Below are 22199 nucleotides of genomic sequence, written 5' to 3' on the forward strand. Positions count from 1 at the left end.
ACTGAATAACTAAAAAGCTCGACCCACTTGCCGGCCGTTACACCCGAACAGCGAAAGTGAACTCAAACGTTCTCTTACGTTCTAGTCATCCCCACCACCGCCACCAAAAACTACTACATCACACACATACAAACACATACTAAACTCAATCCTTTTTTAAACTCCTATTACACACACTAAAACACTTCTTTTTTTTTTTCTTTTTTTTGGATGTTGCAAAGTGAGAGGGAGAGATTGGCTTGGGCTTAGGGACCGAGTGAGACAAGAAGAGAATTGAGTATTATATATAAAGCTCTTGAGCTCTTGGCGAGAGAGGGGGGAGCGACCTCACAGTTTCGCATATTTAAACGGTGGGAGGTTCAGGCCCCTCTAAGGGGGTTCCCCCTTAAATAAAACTCTCCCTTTTTTTTTTTTTTTTTTTAAAAAATTGTTTCGTAATTATTTATGCCCTCCAAAAAAGATCGTATACGAGTAAGTGGGGTCCAATCAGCGTCTTTTTTTCACCTCTAACGTAGGCTTCTATTTCTAGTGACACAGAAACACAAAATTAAACGAGTGGGAGACATGGCGCCTATCCTAGAAGTGAGTTACTACTAACTATAAATACATTTACACATAATTTCTTTTAAAAAACATTAATTATTTAAAATGCCCCTAGTATTCCAAACTATTATTTCACTCCCAAGTCCAAATCCACGGTGCCATATCTAGAGGAGAAGTTGGACAAAGGACGTTCACCTTTTCTCTCCCTTACGTCATGGCCCAGTCGTGACACCCACTTAGCGACCTGTATGCCGGTCATTCACCCCGAACCCTAGTTTGGCAGTCCGCACCCTTCTCCACCATAATCCCGGTTTGGCCGTCTATTGTTTTAGTTTTTACTTTTCTTACTAACAGCTGTATAAAAGAGCATTATTTTTATTAATTATTTTTTTACATTTCTTTTTTCTTTTTGGTTTTTGTTCTAAAAACGCTCATGATATTTGGGAATTTTAATAATTAAGTAATCAAAGTTTTGTTCTAGATTCTCTAGGCTACTAGGCTTTATCTCAAAACATTTTCCAAAACAAACTAGCTCTTGAATGTGAGCCTTTCATTAACTAAAACTGAAATTAAAAAAAAAAAACTTGCTTTAGGCAACTTATATTTTAATAAGATTTAGAATTTGATTGTGAATAAACTTAATATCTCCTGATAAACGCTCATACAAACGTACTTCACTATAAATTTCTCATATTAACCATTAAATAAAATCCAAGGGCTAGACTAGTACCGCAATACATCTTAGCTTTGCGGGTCTAGCCTATAACCGCCCAACATACTTTACTGTAAATTTCTCATATTAACCATTAGATAAAATCCAAGGGCTAGACTAGTACCGCAATACATCTTAGCTTTGCGGGTCTAGCCTATAACCGCTCGGCTACCCTTGGCGCCACCGAGATTAAAATAAATAAACAATTTTCTCGGTTTCATAGGAGCTCAAAACTTGTGCTTCCGGTCAACGCTTCATTTAAAAAAACCGTAAGAACGCAATAAACCCCCTTACAAATCGATAAAAAGAGTAAAGTAATAAAACAATATTCAGATCATACAGTTTTCTCGGACGAATCAATGGTACAGTGAAAGTTATTATATATACAGTTCATTAACATTAATGGAAGCAAATAATAATAACATCTACACGTAATGAACATGTTCAGTTTAGCGGAAATACAAAAATAAATAAACACACACTCGGCTAATTCATTAAACAGAGAACAAGATTAAAATGTTCAGAAATTATTCGTAAAATAAAAAAAATTCAGTTCATTGACATTTGACCATTTTTTGAAAGTAATATTTCGTAGAATTGGTTACAAGGTATATTTACTGTTATACTGCGAGGTGACGTCATTCATGGTTACGTAGAAGTAACTCCTTTTAAGAGATTCATTGCTTGATGTCTTAGTATTTAAACACACTTTTTTTTTCATTAAATAATTATTCTGAATTATTAGTTTTTCTTTAATAATTATTATTATTATTATTATGGGACCATGAAACTCAGATTATCTGAACCAGATTAGATCAATGAGGGTCAAGGAGTAGGGATTAACATATCTTTCCAAGGTATTAACCAGAACGTTTTTGCGAACAGACTTTACAGCTTCTAAAGTTTTAAAAGTTTCATTACGCGGTATAGTTTTTTTTTTTTTCCTACCTTCTCCTTTCTCATTTCTACAGAGAAGGTATAAGGGAACAGAAGATATCCTGGGTTAGGCAAAGAGTAAAGTCAGCTTTAGATGCCCAACTATCTCCCTAGGAAATATTTAGTAAGTAAGGCGCCACGATAGCCGAGCGGTTATAGGCTAGACCCGCAAAGCTAAGATGTATTGCGGTACTAGTCTAGCCCTTGGATTTTATTTAATGGTTAATAAGAGAAATTTATAGTAAAGTATGTTTGTTAGTCGCCTCCGTCCACGACACCTAATTTGGTAGTTGGATGTAAAGCATGCCTGAAAAAATAGGCATTACTATTGAATTTTTTTAATTTTTTTATTAGGTTCATACTTCCTGCATATTTTTTTGAACTTTAAGATCATTAAAGATATAATTTCAAACGAATCCTTCTTTTTAACTGAAGTTGTACAAAAACGGGGATAAACAATTTAATATTTTTTCCCCCTTAGAGATTAAAAACCTAGAATTTTCAAAAACATTTTTTTGGGCCAATCCCATCAATTGTAATGAGGCTTTTGGGTTACATAATGATCAAGAGAAATAAAAGAAAAGAAAAAAAAAGAAGAATTGATTATTACTCTGACCCACTCATTCTCCTAATCTTTTAAATAAATAAAGAGCGACAAGGAGAGCTAGAGAAGGAGCGAGATAGGGCGACTAGGCTAGTAGTTAGTTTAGGTACAGGGGTGAACGACCCAGCAAGTAGGGCAGTGACGTCAGATTTCTAAACACGGGTCAACGACCAGCGCGCCAAAGCAGCAGCAACCTCTCAGTTATTTCTCCCTGGAATGTGTGTGTGTGTGGAGAGAGGGTGGTGGTAACCCCGGCCTGTAGAAGTGAAAGTGCTTACCTTTGAAATGTTGCGCTAGGAGGGAGCTAACCAAATACACAGATACTGCCACAAACAATGGTGGGGCATTATATTTGTTTAAAGAACCTATAAGTATGCTATTTGACTTGCGCAAGTAGTATCACAACGTATGTTTTTTTCCTATTGGACATGGGCGGCACACGTGCTATATGTTTTTATATTGCAAATCAATAAATCTTTGTTTTTTGCTATGTTTCAATTTTCTAAAAATAAAATAAAAAATTAGGTGCAAACATTTCCTTGAACTTAGTTTTCTCAACCTTTTTTTTGGAGGGGGGGGAGTAGTGTGATGATCGCAGAAATCTAAAAAAATCAATACTCAAAATTATAGGGCAAGAATGCAGGATCATAAGGACTTCAATCAAAAGTGTAAGCTCCTAAATATGACTAGAAATTGAGTTAAAACTATACAAAACTTTCTCGTAACTAAGTAAAACAATTTAAACTAAAATGACAATAAAAGTTATTATATATCTATGTACATGTGTGTGAAGTGTTTGAATCAACAGGTATTATTTTCAAAAATTTTAGAGAGCGAGAGAGAGAGAAGAACTTTGACTTCCATTAAGAAGTTCAAGTTAGCTGAAATATCTACCAGTAAAAACTATTGGATAAAGACGAGCACTTTTCTTCTCTTACAACTTATAATTTTAAATATACTTTTTAATCAATCTTAAAAGTATTACCCCAGTACAAAATGTACAAAACAATGAACGTATTATTATAAAAATTTGCAAAAAAATTTAAAATTAAATAAGAAAATTATATTTTCAAAAAAAATTCATGTTATATTAAAAATTTAGAGCACACTAAATTAATATTTTGAATGTGAGAGTGGGTCTAACATTTGACCGAGATAAGATAATGCTACTTCTCTTGAGTTCAATAAACGATTAGAAAATTTAATTTAAAAAAAAAACTAATAATAACGGGGTCTTAAAGAGGCACAATAATTTCTTAATTAATTTTAATTAAATTAATAAAAATTTGTAATTTTACTTAATAAATTTTATTATAAGCTAATTTTTTGTTTTTGTTTTTAACTAATAAATAAATATTGTTCATTGCTTTTGGTGACTGATTAATTAATTCAGCAGGTAGAAAGAATAATCTAGCCATATTTTTATTTATTTTTTGCCAAGCTTTGGACCTAGGGACTAGGTCATCTTCAGAGCTTATGCTATTAACTAAAAGCCCACTTTTCAGGTAGGCTTTACATCCAACTACCGAATTAGGTGTCGTATATGGAGGCGACTAGCAAACATACTTTACTATAAATTTCTCATATTAACCGTTAAATAAAATCCAAGGGGTTAGACTAGTACCGCAATACATCTTAGCTTTGCGGGTCTAGCCTATAACCCCCTAACATACTTTACTATAAATTTCTCATATTAACCGTTAAATAAAATCCAAGGGGTTAGACTAGTACCGCAATACATCTTAGCTTTGCGGGTCTAGCCTATAACCGGCTAACAAACATACTTTACTATAAATTTCTCATATTAACCATTAAATAAAATCCAAGACCTAGACACCGGGAGTCGGGACCCAGTACCACAATACATCTTAGGTTTACGGGTCTCGCTTCTAACCCCTGGGCTACCGTGGCACCTAGTAACAAATAGAGTACCTAACAAATCAGAACAGAAGACATTCCAACGTTTGATGTTAAAAAATTTAAAAAATTATGGTAGTCGTTAATAAATTATAAGCCCTAAAGATGACCTAGGTCGAAAGTTTGGCAAAGTTGTGACTGAAATTGGCATTATTCTTTCTTCCTTTTGAAGTAATGAATCAATCACCAAAGATGATGAACAGTCCTTAAATTCACTTGGTTTAAACCAACCCCAGGATGGTTACAGTGTCACTCAACATTTAGAGATTTTCGAATGGATTGTTCTGTAACTTTTACTTTAATATATATTTTTTTAAATAAAACGTATTAGGGCAGTTGTTTTGAAAGGATTTAGGGAGAAACTAAGCTATAAAGATACTATTTCACGAAATGTTAAGTTTTTTTTGGAATTTGCAACATTTTAGTCAAAATTAATTACAACTCAAATGTTCGGGAGTTGAAAAAAAGAAAAAAAAATATGAGGTGAAGTTTAAAAAATATTTAGTAAGAAAAAAATCGTGAGTGTTCATTATCGATGTGGTTTTTTTGTATTCAATGAACTGGTAAAATGAATTCGATCTATCGAATCTGAGGAAAATCGACTGAAAACCAGTTTGAGTGCCGTTTTTGCCAGAACTCATGAACTTAAATTCCAAGTATTAATACAAAAAAAAGAGATGGAATTCCCCAGGTTGCGGGATTTTTTTCATTAAAAGCATATTTTAAAGCAATTACCAAGGATAGGTTATAGACTGGTTATAAAAAAATGGATCTTAATAGTTTTTCTTACGAATAATTAAAAGAAAAAAAAAAACAAAAAACAAATCTTAATTGAACACATACTGTGCTTTGGTTGCTAGCTAGTGGAGGTATGTTCGTGTGCGTTTGTATAAGTGCAGTATTTAACGGTGTTGGGACGATGACGTTTACTGTATGGTGCACTGAACCTGAAGACCTACACCATCACATTGCAGTTTTTGCAGTTAACAAACATGGCGCGCAGAGAGAGAGAGAGAGTGATAGAGTGAGGGAAGGGAGTTCAATGAACTCTCCTTGATTACCACTACACACTCAACCCCCCACTATCTACATTGCAAATATGAGATACTCCAACTTATTCCCTTCAAGTGTTATTTTTTTGAGATAAAAATGTATTTTTAATGATAAATGGTTTAAAGCATTTCTTTAAAAAAGGAAGAAAGTAAAAAACCTCGAAAAAGTTTGCTGAACTTCATTAAGGGCAGCCATTTAAGAAAAACCATTTTCTTAAATGGCTGCCAATTTTTACTAAAAAATTTCTTCTCAACTTAAATTATCAATAATAATTAAAAAAATATTTGGTTAAAATGGCGTTAAACGCAATAAAATAAGCAAAAAACCCACTTTGAACATTTTCTGCCATGGAAAAAATGGAAAAGATTCAAGATTCCAGAAAATTAGAACCCCCCCCCCCGTTTTACCGCAAAAAACTTGTGGGAATTGAAACTAACAAAATACTGATTCTAGGGTTCTGTGGGTACCACACACTTTATGGGTCTACTATTTGTGGTTTGGAGAACCCATGGACTACAAAAACCCTATAAAAAGCTCATTATCACACCCACAAACTACAAACATTTAACCGTTTATGCACTCCGATATCCAATTTAATAAAACCTATACAAATAGGAAATCAAGAACATAATTGGAAAGAATTTAAGAATCAAGTGAGTTAAAAAAAAATATATGATTCTAATGATTCTTTTAAGTCCTAGAAAAGAATCAATTTTTTTTTTTTCAGAGAAAAATCTGAATTTGATATAAACTCATGAACATTTTATTAACAAAAAAAAAAAATCAAAAAAATGGAAGATATTTTAAAATTTCCAAATCTTTTGGGTTCTTAACATAGCACCTGCTGCTAATTGTGATAATAAATTTTCTCTTATTTTTGGGAGAGAATATATATATATATTTTTTTTTTTGATAAACTTCTTACAAAAATATGTATCTGTTAAGTTACCCCCCTAATAATTATTGTAAGAGAAAGTCGTGCGAGTAGTTTGCAAAAGATTATTTTGAGAAAATAAAAAAAGAAAAAAGTTGTATTTTTGATTAAAAAAATAATGAAAATTAAGCAATTACTCAAATAAGAGAATTATCTTGTAAGAAAAACAAATCAAGTGGGTGGTTGACCTTGGTACAATGCCAAAACAAAAAGAAAAAAATCAAACATCAGCACAACCTGTCGGCCGTTTAAGGATATTCACCCTTGTTTGGTGAAAGCAAGCTTCTTTTTTTTTTTTAAGAATATTTTTGAAAGCGAAAGTTTAACTGCTTTAAAAAGGATACTACTACTACTCCTTCTTAACAATACTTAAGGAGAAAGGGGTTGTACACTTTCACTTGAGGAAGAAAGCAGTGACGTCACTCAGGCGCGCGGAACACTCACACACATAATATACAAGTGGTTAGTGTAATACAGCGCACTCTAGGCGGCATATTGAAGATACTGCACTCGTCTATTTTTTTTTTTTTTTTCTTTTATTTATATGTAAAAATAAAAGAATTTTATTAAAGTTTAGAATAATGTTAATTTTATTGAGATCTAGATGGAAATTTTCTAAATTTTAAAAGAAATTATTTATAAAATTTCAATTTTCTCTTCAGAGATTCTTTTCTCCCTTTTTTGTGAAAAACAGAAAGAATTTTACACTCAATAAATTAATAAATTTTTAAAATAAAAGAAACCTACAAAAATGAAATATAGTTTTATTTTTTAAATAATTTACCTTACAACCTTCACACGAATGTACACCATAATGGAATCCAGAAGCCTTATCACCACAAACTCTGCACAAAACTGTTGTGCCATCAAATTCTGTGAACACAATAAAAATAAATTGTTAAAACAACAATATAACAAATATGTAAAAACAATTATAGTGAAATAAATAAATAATGAAGTTAAGGGCTAATAAAAAATAAGCTTGAATAAAAAGAACAAACACAGAACAAAAACTCGAACCTATATTCATTTGAAGTTCGGCCTGTTGAGGTTGAGCATCCGGTAATTGTGGTGGTAAACACCCTGTAAAATATTGTCCATGATGTTCGGGTACTCTAGTGTCGTATAACATTGTCCCAGAAATTTGTTTTTTTAAAAACCAGAAGCAATAAACACTATGAAAGACTTAAATCCACTATTTTGCACATAACCAAAATATTGTGATACAAGTTTTCCCTATAGTTTGTTTTTTGTAAAAAAAATTACATTAAATTAAATAAACACTTCTTCACTTTATATTTAATAAAAGTTTAAGACAAATTATTAGTGAAAAAGGAACTGCTTATAAAGATATAAGCTAACTAGAAATATGAGTGTAAGCTTTTTAAAAAAGAACACGAACAGTAAAAAGGTCCCAAGTTCAATGATAGAAGACAGCACCTGACTTGGGAGTTTTTCACATTGTGCCTTGCTACTAAAATGTACTAAAACTCCTATATAAGTGGGGGAAGGTCACTGGCCGGCAATAGTGGGGTAACTGGAAATGTGATTGGCTGGTCCGCACCCCCACTACGTTAGTAAAAATAAAATAACAGAGAGAGAGAGAGTGAGAAAGAAAGAAAGAAAAAAACGACTGCCTAGCTACAACAAAAGCCAGAGAACTCTGTGAGCTGGCTTGGTCGGTCAACGACCTTGACTGATTTACCCAGACACTCAGAGGCCAAGGACAGCACTCCTCCTTTGCTGGGCCCCCACTCCTCAACTTTTTATTTTTTATTTTTTAATAATATTATAAATTTAATTCTAAACCAACAACTAAACGATTCTAAAACTTATTAACTAATTATTTATTTAAAATTTAATCTAATTATAATCCCATAACTTCAATTAAATTTATGTGTAAACAAATGTTTAATTAGATTTTCATTTGTTGCTAAAGTTTGTGCAATTTTTAATCTATTAACAAAAATACTCATTTAGTTAAGGCGCCACGTTAGCCGAGCGGTTAAGATACTAGACCCGCAATGCTAAGTTGTATTGTTGGTTTAGTGGGTTCAATTCCCGCTGTCCTAAGCCTTAGATTTTTATTTAATGTTTAATATTAGAAATGTATAGGAAAGTATGTTTACTAGTCGCCTCCGTTCACGACACCTTATTTGGTAGTTGACAAAATCACAGGCAGCCTACAATAAGAATATTTCCTTTGCATAGGTGCTTGGGAAGTGATTATAAATTGGAAAAATTGGAAATTTACGATTGGAAAGATTGGTAGAAGAATTACTTCTAGAAGTAGCAAGCGGAGACGGTCAAATACAATTAAATGTGATCTAAAATTTATTGACACCAAATTTTAAGCTAAAATAAATTATCTCTACCCCTCTAACTTAATAGCATTAAAAGTTAATCCCAAGTCCCGGCATTTCCCAGCCATCTTGTAAAAAATAAATAACAATAGCATTTTTATTTTGCTCATATACGTTAATTTTTGTATTCATAATTTTTGTCATCATAAAAAAGCATCAATTTCGTCATTCTTTCGTACTAAATGCAAATAAATAATTTCATGCAGATGAAAAAACTTATTAGACAATAGCAATAAAATAAAAAAGCCATTCATCCACATCAGAGTTTTTACTTCAAAAGTTTTTATTTGATTAAGTTTGAAGTAATAAGAAGGGGTGAAAACCCAAAGTTGAGGCTACAAGGAGAGGTTACCTTTGTTTAACCACATGGTAAATAATTTGTAAATGATATTATGATCGTCTTATTTTTCAGTTATTTTTTTTTTTAAACAATTCAGTTTTCCCCCTTAATGAACAGAAAGAACAGCTTTCTATCGACAACATAATACCACTTTCACATTTGTAACAACACAATGTTGTTATGTAGCCGTAGTCTTCCTCACATATACCCCCTCCTCCACACAGCTTATAACTCTTTTCATCTCAAAATAACAACAGCTTTCACCCTTATGTGGTGGTGTTGTTGTTTATACTTATACATCACATATAACGTTGTTATACTGTTGTTATTTATTATCTTACGTTATTGCGTATATATTTTAATCAACACACACATACATACTCCCAGTTTCTTTTTTTACACACTCTAGTGGCCAGTTTATTAACTAGGCGAGCAGGGAACTCTCTCAAGGTTGCCAACATAAATACACACCAGGTCAATAACCTTTTCTTTCTTTTTTTCACTCCCTCTCTGTATAAACATTAAAAAAAGAAATGTTGTCCAACCTGAACGCTCTTTCTTAGTAAAAATTAAAGAGAGTCATTCGCTGTTCCTGCGGGGGGGGGGGTGAGCGCACCATTCCCTCCTCCTTTAATTTGATTATCATTATTTTATAATTTTTGTTTTACTTCTCCGCATTAATGAACTCAATTTCTAAAATTATCAAAATTTGGCAAACTACATGAAAATAAGTTGAGTGGACCGTACATGTTGAATGACATTGCATAAAAAGGAACTTTATTTTAAAGCGGACATTTATTTTAAATTCTTTGCTCTCGTTAGTTTTGTAAAAAGGAAGTACTGTAATCGAGTCAAATTTTTTTGATATCCTATTTTCGCTAGAAATGAATGCTACTCTGATCTTTTGAGCTTACTTTTTCTAATTGAATGGCTTTTCACGGAAATGACTCTCAACGATTTTCTTTAATTTTTCTATTTAAAAGATTTTCCTTGTGAAAATGCTGTTAAGGCTCTAATTGGAAATGATAAAGAGTACTTAAGATTTCATCTAAAGTGCAATTCTAGTTTTAATTTTATCACTTAAATAATATCTTTGATTTTAGCCATTTTCATGATTGGTGTATAGAATTCTATATCACTAGTGTTTACTTCTGAATATCAGTGTAAATAAGTTAGTGTAATGCAAGACGTTTTATTAGGGAATATTAAAGAAAAAAAAATACCCTATTTTTTGAAAAACTGGGGTCAACATTTTTAGAAAATATTTTATGCGAAAATTCACCCTAATAACTGTTACGCATGGAATTTAGGGTGGGGGCAAAATAGTCATTGACCCCCCCCCCCCAGAAGACCTGAGGCAAAAATATAAATAAAAATCTTTCAAACTCAATGTTGGAGAAGTAGTAATTTATTACATTTGCCATTCTCTGACTAGTGGCATAATTCGACATGGCCGTTAGTCACCTCCCTTGCTGTTGTTGTACATCTTGCACATTCTGCCAGGGGTGAATGTACTTGAAAGTAATAAACTGCCACAACTCAACCCTCTCTCCCTGTGCACCCTGAGCAGAAAGCCCTAATTGCCTAAAACACTTTTTTTCGCTAGTAAATTTTTCCTCTAAACTGGCATTTAATATTTAATTTTTAGCAAATATTTCATCCTCCATTTTGTTCATTACAGTAACTTTACCCAAATTAATTACGAAAAATTAATTTAAATTAAATAATTTATGAATATATAGGTTTCTGAATATATATATACGTCTTCTTGCCAACGTTTTTTACAAATATATTGTCCTCTTCAGGGCCTGGATATTACAAATACACAAATACAAACAATTCGGTAATACAGAAAATCAATTACTGTTTTTCTGTATTACCGAATTGTTTGTATTTGTGTATTTGTAATATCCAGGCCCTGAAGAGGACAATATATTTGTAAAAAAGGTTGGCAAGAAGACGAGTTTGGTTTTTTTATTTGACCGATTCCTCGCCAATCTTGAATCCTAAATTTAAATATTTTAATTTAAAATTGTGTAAGCAAGGACAACCCTAAAAAAAATGTACGACTTCTCAGCTCTCCCTTTTTTAAACATAAGTTCAACAATCCAATTCTTTAATTTAAAAAAAAATGTTTAATTAACATTACGCTGTCAGTTTTACGCTGAGATATTTTATTATGCCAAACTTTGTGCCAAACATTTAGACAATTTGGGTTTTTAAAATTAAAAAAAATACAAAAGAAATAATTATAAATTATTGTATCATCAAATTTGACAAAAATGACATCATTTTATATAAAAATGATGTAATTAATGATATAAAAAAAGTCATTTCAAAGAAGTTAACCTCTAATAAGAGTAATATTAATTGTTTCAAAAATTTTATCTTTAAAAAAAAGAATTATATTTCAAAGAACTACCAAGGTCTTATTATTGAACAATAAATACTTGAAATGTTAAAATAAAATTTGCTTTTTCGTGATTATAAAATTTTACGTCAGAAAATCTAAAATAATATAATAATAATAATAATAATGATGATAAAAAAATCTGAGTATACATCAACAAGATTTGAAAGAAAGTTGTAGGAACAATTTCAGAGAAAACCTATAACCAAAGTGAAGTTTCCGGTTAATGGAGTTTATAAGGGAATTTATTTTAAGAAGGAAATGTAAGTGACCCACGCCGAATTCATTAATCTACCTCTGATAATGGATGTTAGTCCGAAAGTGGACAGTGATACAATTAACGTGCATGCTACGATATATTCCCAAATGTGTACCAAAGCCCCTGAAAATGACCTTGCTTGGCGAAGTGAACCAAAAAAAAGAAGTGACGTAAAGCTCTAAAATTGATGCCAAAATTTGTCTCTTATGACAAAAAAGCGTGTGTGTATATATACAGTTAGGTAACATAAGGTAATAAAAAATAAAATAAAATAATACAGAAATTACTCAGGGCTGGCTAGAGTGTAATGAACCTGAAGCCTGAGGGACAAACCATGAAGGGAGAGAGTGAGCCGCCTGTAGGGGGGTCATCTACCTTCTCTTGACTTGACCCACACTTCACCCGCAGCTCAGGAGGAATGTCTTGTCTGTCTGTTATAGTCCAGTGTTTTCCTATTATTTCATCCACAACTATTCTCTGTTAATAGTTTTATTTAAATGTATTCTAGTTTGTGACAAACACCCACCAAATGTACTTTCAATACATGAAATAGAGAGAAAAAAAAAAACTGACCTGGCCTCTGTGTGACCTCTATTGCACTTAATTATAGTTTCCCTTTCTAGGACAGTTTAAGGGAGCAATAACCCAATGTATTCTCGTGGGTAAACTGCCCTTCCAAAAAGTACGTATTACTTCAACACTTACTAACATTGTTTGGGCCTGAATTTCAGTTCTCTATTTACTACCCACTTCTACCTCTTCCTATCCGTTATGTAAGTAGAACTGTTATACGATGTTATTGTAAGATGGGTGAAGGCACAGTCTGTGGACAAGTAAAATGGCCCTTTTTATTTTATTTTTTTACAACTAGTCCTTCTCTCCAAAAATCAATGGCGGCACCTACTCTAATAGCAATAAAACTAAGGCAATAAAGTTTTATGAAAACGAAAGTTTCACTCAACACAAAATAGAAAACCGGTGAGAGGGGTGGGGGTAAAAGTTTTGGAAAGAAGGGCGAGAGAAAACAATTTAGGGGGTTCTGTCAGTGAAAGTGAACTTTTAGTTTTAAAAAAACTAACTTTATTTAAAAAAAAATTTATTAAGGTTGGGTACAACAAAAAAGATGGCGCCCTGTAATAAAAAAATAAAATAAAATAAAAATAAGTATCAGAAGAGATGAATAATGTACGACATGAATGACGCAATAAATATGCCACTGGTTACTTGAGATTGGGAGGGTGAACACTTAATGCCCTCAGTGCAATTATGACGTGACTGCACCCTCATGACTTTCCCGACTCACTTACTGCAGGGAAAAAAGGGGATTATTTAAGATAATTTAAGTCCTTGCAGTTTAAATATGTTACTTCCGATTGTGAAATGCAACAGGAAAACCCCAAGATCGTTGGCTGATAATCCATCACTTCCGAAGTTACTGGAAGTTGGTTAGTACAATTCATAGGACTCCTTACTTAGAGCTCTCCTGAAATCTTGGTACCTATTTTTAAAGTTCCACAGCAGAAGAATGTACTAGGTTTTTATCTTTTTTTTTATCTAATTTTTTATAATTTATAAAGAAAAGGACGCCACGGTAGCCGAGCGGTTATAGGCTAGACCCGCAAAGCTAAGATGTATTGCGGTACTAGTCTAGGCCTTGGATTTTATTTAATGGTTAATATGAGAAATTTATAGTAAAGTATGTTAGGCGGTTATAGGCTAGACCCGCAAAGCTAAGATGTATTGCGGTACTAGTATAGCCCTTGGATTTTATTTAATGGTTAATATGAGGAATTTATAGTAAAGTATGTTAGGCGGTTTTAGGCTAGACCCGCAAAGCTAAGATGTATTGCGGTACTAGTCTAGCCCTTGGATTTTATTTAATGGTTAACATGAGAAATTTATAGTAAAGTATGTTAGGCGGTTTTAGGCTAGACCCGCAAAGCTAAGATGTATTGCGGTACTAGTATAGCCCTTGGATTTTATTTAAAGGTTAATATGAGAAATTTATAGTAAAGTATGTTAGGCAGTTATAGGCTAGACCCGCAAAGCTAAGATGTATTGCGATACTATTCTAGCCCTTGTATTTTATTTAATGGTTAATATGAGGAATTTATAGTAAAGTATGTTAGGCGGTTTTAGGCTAGACCCGCAAAGCTAAGATGTATTGCGGTACTAGTCTAGCCCTTGGATTTTATTTAAAGGTTAATATGAGAAATTTATAGTAAAGTATGTTAGGCGGTTATAGGCTAGACCCGCAAAGCTAAGATGTATTGCGATACTATTCTAGCCCTTGTATTTTATTTAATGGTTAATATGAGGAATTTATAGTAAAGTATGTTAGGCGGTTTTAGGCTAGACCCGCAAAGCTAAGATGTATTGCGGTACTAGTATAGCCCTTGGATTTTATTTAAAGGTTAATATGAGAAATTTATAGTAAAGTATGTTAGGCGGTTATAGGCTAGACCCGCAAAGCTAAGATGTATTGCGATACTATTCTAGCCCTTGTATTTTATTTAATGGTTAATATGAGGAATTTATAGTAAAGTATGTTAGGCGGTTTTAGGCTAGACCCGCAAAGCTAAGATGTATTGCGGTACTAGTATAGCCTTGGATTTTATTTAAAGGTTAATATGAGAAATTTATAGTAAAGTATGTTAGGCGGTTATAGGCTAGACCCGCAAAGCTAAGATGTATTGCGATACTAGTCTAGCCCTTGTATTTTATTTAATGGTTAATATGAGGAATTTATAGTCGGATTAAAGCTCGTCTGACGAAATTGTTTTAAAATTGATTCAAGCTTGTCCCTTACTGGGTTCGAACCTTAATCATCTCTATTTGTATTCATTATTGACCTACTATGAGTGGAAGAAACAGCCTTTGATAAGTTCACACCATGCACACACTCATAAAACAAAAAAACAAAAAACTTCAGGTTCCTTCTCTTACTTCCGGTGAAAACTAAATACCGAAATACGACCGCCACTATTTCCTGTTTGTAGCGAGCAGCGAGAGAAAGTAATAGAAAAAAAAAGCTGTTTAAAAAGTGAATTTATCGAATCCTCGTGCATGTGTATGTAAAACAGTGGTAAACTGCGACTGGTTACTTGATATGGAAACGCCTCTGCGACGGTAATGTATTGGATAAACAGAGCATGTTAGTAATTACACACTGTAGCAGTCAGTTTCACTCTTCGTAATTTAATCGTCTTTTTTTTTTTACAATGGTCAATACGTTTTGATAGGAAAACCAGTATTACTTATCACATATTGGTAAAACATCTGCTATTAATATTGTTTTCAACTACCAACATTTATAATTAAGGACTTGTTAATGAGATGAGGAAAATAAAGCATCTAATTTGATTTTGTCGGACCGACAAGAAAAACAACTCTCTCTAGATTTGCTATGGGTCTAATTACGTAATAATGTTTTAAAAAGCTCGCCTCTAAATCTTGAAACTGCATCTTTCCCCATCTCAAAATTTGTTTACAATTTACAAAAATTATTCTCCCAATAGATTAAAACGTGATGTAGATTTGCTTCAGAGCATTTTCTAACTAGAACCATGGTTTTACAAGGTTTACAGGTTTCCCCTGGTCATGGACTAGTCGCCTAGTGAAGGCGTCACGGTAGCCGAGCGGGTTAAGAGGCGAGACCTGCAAAGCTAATATGCATTGTGGTACTGGGTTTGATTCCTGGTCTTGGCCTTGGATTTTATTTAATGGTTAAATGAGAAATAGTAAAGTACGTATGCTATTCGCCTCCGTCCACGACACCTTAAATGGTAGTTGGACGTTAAGCCCCGCCTGAAAAAATAGGCGATTACTTTACTTTTTTTTAGTCGCCTAGTGAGAAGTGAAGTGGAAATTTTTACAACAAATTTATTAATCCATAATCTCTGCTGATAAATTAAATGTGGATCACGGATACAATAAACGTGCGTGCTATGAAGTCTAAGAAATGCTATCTAATTGGGATACCTAGAAAATATCCAAGATATAGCAAGTTTTCTTTCTTCGTAGAGAGTTTTCCAGAGATTGTAATTTACTTTCTAAAATAAATTCGGTATTCTAAACTCAATAAGAGATTACTCTAAAAAAAAACAAGCTATTTTTAAAAATAACTCCAACTGAAGTGAACAAAATGGAATGCTGCAATCCCAGTTCCCCCCTAAGTATCTATTTCTAAAAACAACTAATACCAAATTCTTGAAATATCAAACTGATCTGTCGAAGGGATATACTTAAGTCACACACACAGATCCTTCTTACTGGATACTCATCCTAGACTAAGAGATATAGTTTTAAGACGGATTCCTCCTGTCAGATGCATTCTTCGGCTTGGCACAACTCCACATCCAGTGGAGTTTTCTCATGTGGCCTACCTCTAGCTGGAGAGATACACTCTCATGTCTGTGGGCTATCCAAACATAATATTTAGTTTTCGCCGTTTGCTACTCTAACCGAGGTCCTATCACAACGTTTAGGTTTTTCTGTAGTCGTCCGAATTAATTTCAACCTGATTAAACCAATGAAATATTTTCATTTTTATTACGAACCGTGAGAATGAGAGCATTTATAGTTAATTTTATTACGAACAATATTAATTTATTTTTGCTGATACAAATTTGTTAATGTAGTCTTATTTTATTGTTATTACTTTGATAAGCAATTATTAGACAATTAGGTTGATTAACCCGGGTCTTATTGATAATGAGGTGACTATTTTTTGCATTTGTGTTTTGTTTTTATTACTTGATTTACTACATCATGTCTTTGGGTATTAAAGTTAAAGGTTAAAGAGGTAAAGGACTAATAAATTGTAAAATAAAGAAATGGAATAGGACTCCAATAACCATTAATCGTTACACTTATAATTATTGAATTTATCATTAAAATATCATTGGAAGATGGTATTTTTACTCGAACTTTTGTACATCCTCTTCGAGGATTATTGGCCAAATGACTGGAGAGAGTTTTCAATGTAATTTCATGCGAGACATGGGTTTTCAGTGAGAAAGATCATTCAAGGCGCTTTCAAGATTACAGCTTCCTGTCTTGTGCCCAAAAATCGTGCGAATACAATACCTCCCACTCCCATTACCCCTTAGATCCTGTAGTTCATTCCAGAAAAATAAATTTAGGAAAACAATTGTATATTATATATATATGAATCCTGGCTAACAATAGACTGGCAAGAATATAACCTACAACTGGAAAGTTGTAGCATTTTAGTGGAAGAGGAAGTGACGACGTTTGGTATCCATGGTAACGGGAAGGTGGTGTGTGTGGAGTGGGGAGAGATCACTTTCGGTCAATGCACCAAACTACATTACTACGTTTTTTTTACTACTACAATCAAGTCTTCTTTACTACTAACACACTGGAGCAAGAAGTATGTAAGTAGAGGAGAGCCAACAGTCCGGTCACGCCTGGACTAACACCCCCCCCCTACCATAACTCTGTCAGGGATTTCTTACGCTCAAAAACAAGAACTATAACTAAATACAAAGATATATATATATATATATATACAATAAAATGATGTGAGTATTTGTAAAAGAATTCCAGACGAAAAGTGGGAGAGCTCCCCAAGTTCACTGGGCAACCGATCTAGCTTCCAGACAAAAACGCCAAACTGCTTTTTCCCGCTCTTGTTAGTCGACCGGATTCTGACATCGATTATCCTCTTTCCCGTCTTCTTTGTAGTTCAAGGTAGGGATTGTTTTTTATTGGTCTCTCCCCTTCCTTTGAAAGGTTTCTTTGGCTCAAAAACTTGATTATCTTGTTAGTATTTTGAGCCTTACGATTTAGTCTTGTTAGCCTTACGATTTATTTTTTTTTTTATAGAAAATTATTATAATTAGAAAAGGGGAAAAATTGGCAGCTTTTCTTTTCTCTAAGTACTTTAAAAGAGGTCAATGGACCCGTCAGATGGATTTTCTTATTTTTGATATATAATTATTTACCTTAAAACATCGCAAATTAGTTTATTTCTAAGATCAATCAGCACAGAAATTTAGCAATAAAAATGCCGATTTTTCAAAAAGGTTTCTAATTATCTGAATAACAAAAAAGAAAGTTATTTTTATTTCAACTATATAATTTACACGGTAAACGTCAGATTACCTCGTAGATTGGCATGGTTTCCGGTATTCAATGATCGATAACCAATATCGTAAGATTTTTTGTACGTTACAATTGAAGGAGTGAGCTACTTCATTTTATTGGTTATTGGTAACAGTAATAGTAATTGTAACCTATCATTCAGTCACCAAAAAACGATGAACAATAATATCCTACATTAAAGTTTATAATTGGTGCTTATTTTGGTTAATTTAATATACCGAATTATTATTTGATTAAGGCGCCACGTTGGCCGAGTGGTTATAGGCTAGACCCGCAAAGCTAAGATGTATTGCGGCTATAGTCTAGCCCTTGGATTTTATTTAATGGTTAATATGAGAAATTTATAGTAAAGTATGTTTGCTAGTCGCCTCCGTCCACGGCACCTAATTTGGTAGTTGGATGTAATGCCCGCCTGAAAAAATAGGCAATTACTTTACTTACTATATTATTTGATTTTTTTTTTTATTTTGAGAAGTCAATGGCCAAAGTTTAAACTGAGAGGTGATTGGCACCAGGGTCGAAAAAAAAAATGTTACGTCTTAGATCACAGATCTGTCGTTTATTAGTGAAACAAGGTTGTAGTGTGATGAACTCGCACCTGTGCCCAGGTTCATTAACCCTTTCTAAGGGATTCATTGCGATAATTATTAACTAATAATCATGGTGGGCTCCTAAATCCCATTAGAAGTAAAATAAAGGTGGAAATAAATTAAAAAATAAGGCACACAGTAGAAAAACCCCTAATGTTTATTAGATTATGAGGGCCTTGTACTGTTATTAATATACTTTTATCATGTTGGCAGTGTCGGAGCGGGGTATCCAAGATAATGAACTCTGCTTGACCGGGTCGATGATCTCGGCCCCGCAATCTACCCAAATAAACAACATTTGCAACATTACTAGTAGTTTTTTAATAGATTATTTTTAGTAATTCAAATTTTTTTGGTTTTTAATTTGAAAATAATTTTAATATTTATTATACTTTAAAAAAAAAAATATTTAGTTTCAATAAAATTATTGTATTATAACAATTGTTCCGCTGTCATCAAACTTTCCGCTTTTTCAGACAGTTTTAGCAAACACAAAAACTCGGAAAACCAAAATTTGGCAAAGTAGAATATGGCAGAAGATAATCAAGATGATGGGGAGCTAAGTATGCTATATCTTAGTGAGCCGTTATAAATAATAACCGTATATTTTCTTGGAAATTTTTGATTTTCTTTAAATGCAACTTTAGAAAATAATATGGCTAAAAGAATAAATTTTTTCCAAATATTTGTCCTTAAAATAACCACAAATAAAGAACTACTGTTCTCCCACTGTTAATAAATGTATTTGTCGTATTTTATAAATATAGGTGGACAGTTTGAGAAGCTTTCCCGGAAATAGGGTGAGCCAGCGGTGGGGTAGGAGAGTAATAAATTTTAACGGGTTGCCAAAAAAAAAAAAAAAATGGGTGGCGTGAAAAATGTATAAAATGTTTGGAAAAACCACAACATTAAAATAACAATAATATTTCCCTTGGGCATTTGTCCCATAAATGTGGCCGGCCAATGAACTGTGCTTTCTAAATCTTACAAAAATGTTTTTCTAAAAAGTACGATATTCATTTCGTACTACTATTCTGGAGTTGTTGTTTTATAGGAAAATTTTAACATAGCTCTAAATCGCCAAAACGAATTTTCATAGAAATATTATTTCTAATAAAAACTTTTGATTCAAATAGAGTTAAAAGAAAATTTAGGAGTCATTTTCCAAATAATAACTCAGAAAAGTGAAAAATCAACTCAGAAATATTGTACTTCCGGTACTATTGGCAAAAAAAAAACACGCAGAGTCACAACATTTTGAAAATCTGTTCCTAAAAGCAATAAAATAAAATAAAAAAGGACATCTCTTTTCAAAACGTAGTTAGTTACCCTCATTTGGCTTCCCCCCTCGATGTTGATGACGATGTAGGTATTACAAAGAAAGGAAACAATACAGCGCAGTTAGATTTGACCAGGACAACAACCCAAATAACACAAATGGTGAAAAAAGTAATAAGGTTCAACGTGCTACTGTATTGTTTTTCTCATTTTATTACATTATTTTTACCGTTAATGCACTTTTTGTTGTTGTTGTTGTTGTTGTTGTTTGAGTTCGAGACGATTGACACGTTGCCCCACTTAATTTAATATTCTCTCTCTTTTTTTTTTCCATTATTCCAGTTAAAAGCTTGAAAAAGCTGGTTTGTAATTGTTAATTCTCTTATTTTCTCCAAACATCATTATTACCAAATAAAGCTTTACCATTGGATTGAATATGGTCAAATTCCCGTTTTGCTGACTCCAGAGTAAAACTAGGGTTTACTGCTTCTACTATCTCCTAAAAAAAAAAAAAGGTTTATCCTAGGACTAGAGATGCTACGAAGCTGGTCAGTCAAAATCTGGGGAATAATTTTGTAGTAATTTAAGGGCTTAACGAGGGAAGAAGGTGTGTCAGTAAATAGTATAGTAAGGGTTTAGTAAGCGACGGTAAGTGGTCTTTCAGTAAACGACTAAAGCAATCATCATGTGCACAGCTAAGAAGTCCAAAATCCATTCGATTCGTTCGGCTCAAAATAGTTGTACACCTCAACAGACTCGGCTACTGTGCATGTCAGCGATATCAATGTTGTTCTTAGGCAGCATGAAGCAAAGATTCCGATGCCGGGATTCTTGTATTTTCCCTGTTGGATACTCTAGTATTAAGCGTATGGAGGCAGCGGAGGCGGCACGTTTTATTACTTCTGCGTTTATAGCCTTTATCCCTTGAGACTTAATCCATCTGTTCTCGAAATGGATTCTGTAACAAACTCGGTCATTCCAGACTCCACCTCTTCTCATAGCTTCTACTCTCCATTCACTCTGCGTACAGGCCTACCACGTCTTCTTCTTCCTTGCAGTTTTATTCATTCTTCACGGTGACCGCCTTATGTCGTTCACTCTATGTAACTGCCAAAATCTATTACTCTTTTTTTTTCGCTGAGAGTCAAGAGATGTCTTTTAGAGGGTCATTGAAGACCTTTTGATTTAGCATTCATCGACTTTCGGCAATAGATTCTCGTCTTAGTTTCAATCGATTTGCTCCAGATAAGAGAATGAGAATCACTTTACTAATTTCTCTGTCTGAACGGTTTTTTTTTTTTTCTTCTTCGAGGTTCTTCCCTTATGACCCTGAAGTCTAATTTAAGCAGACCAGAGAGAAAAGAGTGCCAAGATGTCAACAAAGACCCAGCATATCTTACAGAAGTATAATTTTAGTGGAACTGACATGTAGTTTACTGTAACCTGTACATTTTATTTTGGGATTAGCAGGCGCCACGATAGCCGAGCGGTTATAGGCTAGACCCGCAAAGCTAAGATGTATTGCGGTACTAGTCTAGCCCTTGGATTTTATTTAATGGGTAATATGACGAATTTATAGTAAAGTATGTTAGGCGGTTATAGGATAGACCCGCAAAGCTAAGATGTATTGCGGTACTAGTCTAGCCCTTGGATTTTATTTAATGGTTAATATGAGAAATTTATAGCAAAGTATGTTTGCTAGTCGCCTCCGTCCACGACACCTAATTTGGTAGTTGGATGTAAAGCGTGCCTGAAAAAATAGGCAATTACTTTACTTTACTTTATTTTGGAATTAGCGAAAAATAAATAAATAGATAAAAATAAATAAATAAAACAAGGTTGAATGCATTCTGAGTGCCACAGTCAGCAATACTTCACTAAATGGCGGATTATCAAGGAAAAAAAAAGAAAAAAAGGGAACAAAATGAGGAGTTTAGTTATGTGAATGACCGAGTAAGGTGTCACTCGCCTAGTTCTAATTCTCCAAGATGGTCAACAAACTGTTTAGTGAAAATAGGTTTATTAAAAACACATTAAACTGTTTTTATCAGTTTAGGGAAACCGGGCAGAGCTGATACGACAGCTCTTGGGACATTGACACTTTCATGACAAAAAAAAACTGTAATTATAG

The 22199-nt window shown here is 33.2% G+C and overlaps 1 protein-coding gene across 4 annotated transcripts in view; it reads right to left on the reverse strand.

Moving 5' to 3' along the window:
* Eip75B (Ecdysone-induced protein 75B) overlaps nucleotides 1–22199 on the reverse strand; it is a 139181-nt gene that overhangs the window by 9304 nt on the left and 107678 nt on the right. For 3 of the 4 annotated variants that reach the window (XM_074116155.1, XM_074116158.1, XM_074116157.1), the window contains exon 2: nucleotides 7484–7572. In XM_074116155.1, coding sequence (XP_073972256.1) covers nucleotides 7484–7572 — 89 coding nt within the window. Of the gene's footprint in view, nucleotides 1–7483; nucleotides 7573–7719; nucleotides 8131–22199 lie in introns of those variants that run through there. The other variant, XM_074116156.1, reaches the window with a different exon arrangement.

Source organism: Rhodnius prolixus, unplaced genomic scaffold, assembly GCF_049639745.1.
Source record: "Rhodnius prolixus isolate KJV_2025 unplaced genomic scaffold, Rpr scaffold_13, whole genome shotgun sequence".
NCBI lineage: Eukaryota > Metazoa > Arthropoda > Insecta > Hemiptera > Reduviidae > Rhodnius > Rhodnius prolixus.